The 5000-nt window shown below is 39.9% G+C and overlaps 1 protein-coding gene across 1 annotated transcript; it reads right to left on the minus strand.

Moving 5' to 3' along the window:
* Positions 1 to 14: 14 nt before the first annotated feature.
* Positions 15 to 4708, minus strand: LOC125038327. The gene is made up of 7 exons (XM_047631793.1): positions 4636 to 4708; positions 2657 to 2953; positions 2278 to 2399; positions 1706 to 1813; positions 1442 to 1453; positions 1081 to 1176; positions 15 to 960 (listed from the first exon to the last, which is right to left on the minus strand). The coding sequence occupies exons 2-7, from the start codon at positions 2940 to 2942 to the stop codon at positions 517 to 519; spliced, it is 1068 nt and encodes a 355-aa protein (XP_047487749.1). The 5' UTR covers positions 2943 to 2953; positions 4636 to 4708; the 3' UTR covers positions 15 to 516.
* Between the last annotated feature and the right edge of the window lie 292 nt (positions 4709 to 5000).

A 5000-nucleotide genomic window follows, 5' to 3' on the forward strand; every position in this document is an offset into this window, starting at 1 on the left:
ACATTTACAGATACCAATAATGGTGATCAAATGAAGGAAAATAAGCACAGGTTATATATATTTTTTTCTATTTATATTGAATGTAATATTTGTACTAAACCATCAAGTTACAAAGCAATGTAAAATTCATTGGAAAATAAAAGTATACTTATATTCATGGATTGTACTTTCAGAATTTAGCTTTTTTTAGAAAAATATGGATTTCTTTCCTATATATCATTTATCATAAGTCATATGAAAAGATATCTCTTGAAAATACAGAGGGAACAGATTAGGTATATTACAAACTTTAGCTATTTTTTCTATCTCACCTTTTTTTTTTTTATCTATCCTAATCAATGAGAGATGATCTGAATGCCACTCTGTACCGTATGCGAAATGTATCATGAATCAGAAAGACACAAAAGAAGGTTTAAAAACCACCCCAAAAATACAATATAACAAATCACGTAATGCACAAAGAGGTAGCAAGAAGAGGGACGGCAAGGCCATTAGTCCAGTCGCCTATTTTCCCTTTTATTTCCCCCACTTTCCGAAGAGCCCCTTGGATTTGTATTGGTTTCCGCGTTGCCTGTAATACCCACTAGAAGGGTACCGGCCGTAGTAGCCACCGCTGCTGCCGTAGTACCCAGAAGTACCGTAGGAGCCAGACGGGCTGACACCGCCGTAGTAACCGTCAGACGTGCCAGCTGTACCGTAGTAGCCACCCGAGCTGACGCCACTCACGGCAGCGGCACCAGAGGAGAGGCCTGTGCTAACGGGCTCGGGGTAGGTGTACCCGCCAGTGGCTGTAGAGGTGGAGGAGGAACCTGCACAGGCGGTGTTGGGGGCGTACTGTGTCTGGGTGACGGTGGCAGTGATGTATTCCTGCTGTACCTGCGTGCTGACCACAGTCTGTACAACGGGAACTTGAGATGTGCGAGTGACGGTGATATACTGAGGGTCGCGTGATGTCACCACCTGTTTGGGAAGTCAAATTCATATATCATCAAATCAGATATTATCAGCTGGTTTCGCAGGTTATAAGTATTTACATATGTTACCATATATTTCCTCAGATATACCATATTTTAGCCTTACCTGTGTAACGTAGGATACCTGGGTAACAGGTACATTAACGACTTGCTGGCGTGTAGATGTAACAGTCTGGAATTGTGTCACTGGACGAGTCACCACCTATAACATTATATAGAGATTTAGTCATAACTGCAAAATAATCTCTATCTGGCTTAGCTGTATATCAATCAAGTCACGATTTACGTGAATGCCTATAACAAATATCAAAGAATATCGAAAAATAATGTGCACGTCTGGGATAAGACGAAAATGGGTTGCTTCACATTATACTTCTCTCTCGAGCTGAAAAGTGGTCATGAGCTTCCAAGGGAATCTATGTTTAATCTATGGATAAATCATTGGTCACCTCTTCAGCTGTTCTTACCTGAGTGAATGTCTGTGGGAGAGAAAAAAAGAAAAAAGATTAATTGAAAATAAAAAAATGCAGAATGCGAATTATTGGTTCACAAATTTCTAAGGTAACAGATACAGGCAAGCAACACATACATGATAGCAAATGGGTCCTACGCACAATCACAACCAAATAGCAATCAAAACTTCAACTACAGATTCTTTGGATTGTATGAAATTTGTAATTCTAAAAAGAATGAAAATAGAGTTACACGATATCACTTTTCTTAGAACTGACCTGTGCAGGGCCCTGAACAGTGACGTAAGATGTTTGATAGTCGGTCTGGAACTGAACCCTTGTTGACGTCACTACTCTCTCCCGAACCACGGTCGTAGGGACGACAACCTGTAAGGGTAGTGCCGTGTAAAATATAAGTACAGGTCGTATAAAAGAAGCAAGGTGTAGTAAGAATATAGGAATATATCTCATGTGCTGTATTTTTGTCAGCAGAATTCATTGTTTCAAATGTTGTGGATTTATCTGCTATTTTTTTTTCTTCTCATTGCTGTAGCTGTTCTGTGTTTTGAATTAGTACATATTATATTAGTGTCTTTGTTACTGGAGTAAAGTTTTCAAAAATCTTGCTGTAGATCTTCATACAGTAGATATTCTACAATCTCAAATGCCTAAAAATCAAGATTATATTTCATTCACTACATTCACTCACCTCCCTCACCAAAGTTTTATTTTGCAATCCTTTACCATCTTAAAAAAAAAAGTCTACCCCTACTTCTAAGTAACTACACAAATTACCTAAGCTTACCCATCTAAACAACCATCACCTATTTTCTCCTTCCTCATTTCCTCACCTGACTGACAGACACGCGAGTCGACACCACGACATCCCGTGACGTCACAACCACAGTAGATGCCTGACATGCCCCTTGGATTTCCTGCTGGGTCGAGCCGGCGTCGGGCACGTCGTAGAGCGCTGGGGAATGTGAGTGTGGATTGAATAAATGGTGGCAGCGGTGGGAACGGTAGAGCTAGGGATACTGTCGTGTAAGCATTGAAGTTATAATTGTGATAACTAGAGTAATAATAATAATAATAACAATAATAATGACAGTGTTATTAACCATCGCCGTATCTCTTTCACAGAACAAGAGATAATCACATTTAACCATCACAAAATAAAAAGGAAAAAAATATGAATTTCCCGATACAAAAAATACACAAAATACCCACCACTCAGAGCAGGCACCGATCCCTCCAAGCTGACTCCGGAGTTGAAGAGGGAGCCCCCGCCAGACACCCCATTGGAAGCAGGCGGGAAAGTAGGCAGAGAAGCAGGAGCGGAAGCAGTAGGGAGACCGAAGCCGAGACCGGCACTTCTGAGGTCAAAGTCCGACTCTCCGTGACCTATGCTGAACTCTCCTTCTTGACCTGGCAGGAGAACAGAGAGTTTTTCGGCCCTCGCGGAGCCTAGGAGGAGGGCCAAAGCGGCCAGGAGGAGGCTGAGGCTCGGTCTCATGTCGGATCTGGCTTGGGAGGAGAATGAGCGTTATGAGGAGAAAAATTGGCGTTATGAGAAGGAGAATGTTATGTTATGAGGAGATTGAGCGTTATGGGGAGAATTAATGTTATGAGGAAGAGAAGAATGAGTCTTATGAGGAGAGTTATTAGAAGAATGAGCGTTATGAGGAAGAGAAGAATGAGTCTTATGAGGAGAGTTATTAGAAGAATGAGCGTTATGAGGAAGAGAATGAGGATCATTTGGAGGAGAATGTTCGTAATGAGAAAGATTATGTAAGGCACACTGGCGTGATGTGACGGAGAACGAATGATGTGAATAAGTTTACGAGCGCCATCTGGAGGATTATGAGGAGAAATATGAGCGTTATGAAAAAGGATAATTTTTATGCTGTGAGAAAGAAAGAATTAGAAAAAAATAAGATACATAATATGAAAGAGGGGAGGTAATAGAGGGGGAGAGTGAGGGACAGGAATAGATGGAGTTAGAAAAGAAGAACAGACAATATGGGAGAGAAAGAAAGAAAAAGAGAGAGATAGAGATAGACAGATGGATAAATAGACAGATATATAGAGAGATGTAGGATAAAGAAAACCCATTTACTTTTGTTGGTAATTAAAATGCATATTTGCCGCATTCAACGCATCGATATATCCCTACCCTTTCTATCTTCTGAGTATGGTTCATTCAGTGTTAAAAGCTCCGAGAAAAAAAGAAAAAAAAGTATTTTCATTCGAGACATTTTTAATTGAATAAATGCATAAATTGTATTACAGTTTCTCTTGCGGAATATAGTAACTAATCTATTCGGACAAGAACATTCATTTGTTCTCCTTTTATATCATTATTGTTTTTTTTTTCGCTTAAAACTTTCTATATAATGTTTTTTATAAACATAATATCAAAGTCAACTGATCAATGCGCCTATTTTTGTGACTTTTTTTTCTTTATTCTTTTATCTTTTTATCTTCTCTCAGAGTAATAAATATCAAGAAATAAAGTGTTATTTGTTAAACTGACACTCAAGAGTGTTGTCAGGTATAAACTACTGATACAGTAATTTCAATTATGTTATAACCTTTAAAATTTCATTCATGTCCACAAGCCGAAGAAAGGAAATGACATTCCTCCCGCACAGGGATTTCAGTGTCAAGAAAAACTAATTTCTCAATGCGGAAATGAACGGAATTCCAGCATGATTCTCGCCATTGCATATCTTTTAGAAATATGTAGTCTGTCCTTCAAAAGGCCTTTCTTGGTATACTGTGTCTTTTGTCCGTAAATGTACTTGATCTCTTTAAGGCAGGCTAGTTTCATGGTGACATGAGGTCACGCTCTGCTAAAATGTTAGACAGTTTTCAATTTTCTGTCTTTACGAATTGTGTACGACTAATATATTCGAAGTTATAGTACACGTAGTTATGGTAAAGTTATGAATGAAATGGAATAACTTCACAAAAAAGAAATGACACGTATATAACATCAATACGTATCAATTACATTACATTGCAAAATTATTCATTCTCATTCATAAGCTTGCCGCGTTCTTCACAATAAATTCAGTGCAATTTAGAGTTTAGTGCACACATTATCTTCACACATCTTAAAACACTCAAAAAATTCACAGTTGATGAAAACTCGACACTCCACGCACGACTAAGTCTTTTCTCTCTTTCCCCCCAAAAAAACTCACAGGATTTCTTGAAGTCCACGAAGACGAACAGTAAGATATATAAGGCTTTCTCGAGAAGGAGCGAAGGAGACGGCACGACGTCTGCTGATCAACTGAGTGTGCAGGACGTGAGCTCGCTTCCTTAAACCCGCTGGACTGTCCCTGGGACCTTCAACCCTGGACTGCCGACCGCTATTTACAGGCCACGAAAGGGAATTTCCACAGGTCGCCGTCTCGAGTTACCCCTTTGCCAGAACCCTACGAGGCTGAGGTCTCTCCCCTTCCCTTCCTTTCGCCGAGGGACCCGTCCCCCTCCCCCTTCTACCTCTTTCTCCTTTCTATCTGTCTCTCTGTCTATCTGTCTGTCGCTTTCCCTTCCCCCTCCT

Source organism: Penaeus chinensis, chromosome 24, assembly GCF_019202785.1.
Source record: "Penaeus chinensis breed Huanghai No. 1 chromosome 24, ASM1920278v2, whole genome shotgun sequence".
In the NCBI taxonomy this organism is placed as follows: domain Eukaryota; kingdom Metazoa; phylum Arthropoda; class Malacostraca; order Decapoda; family Penaeidae; genus Penaeus; species Penaeus chinensis.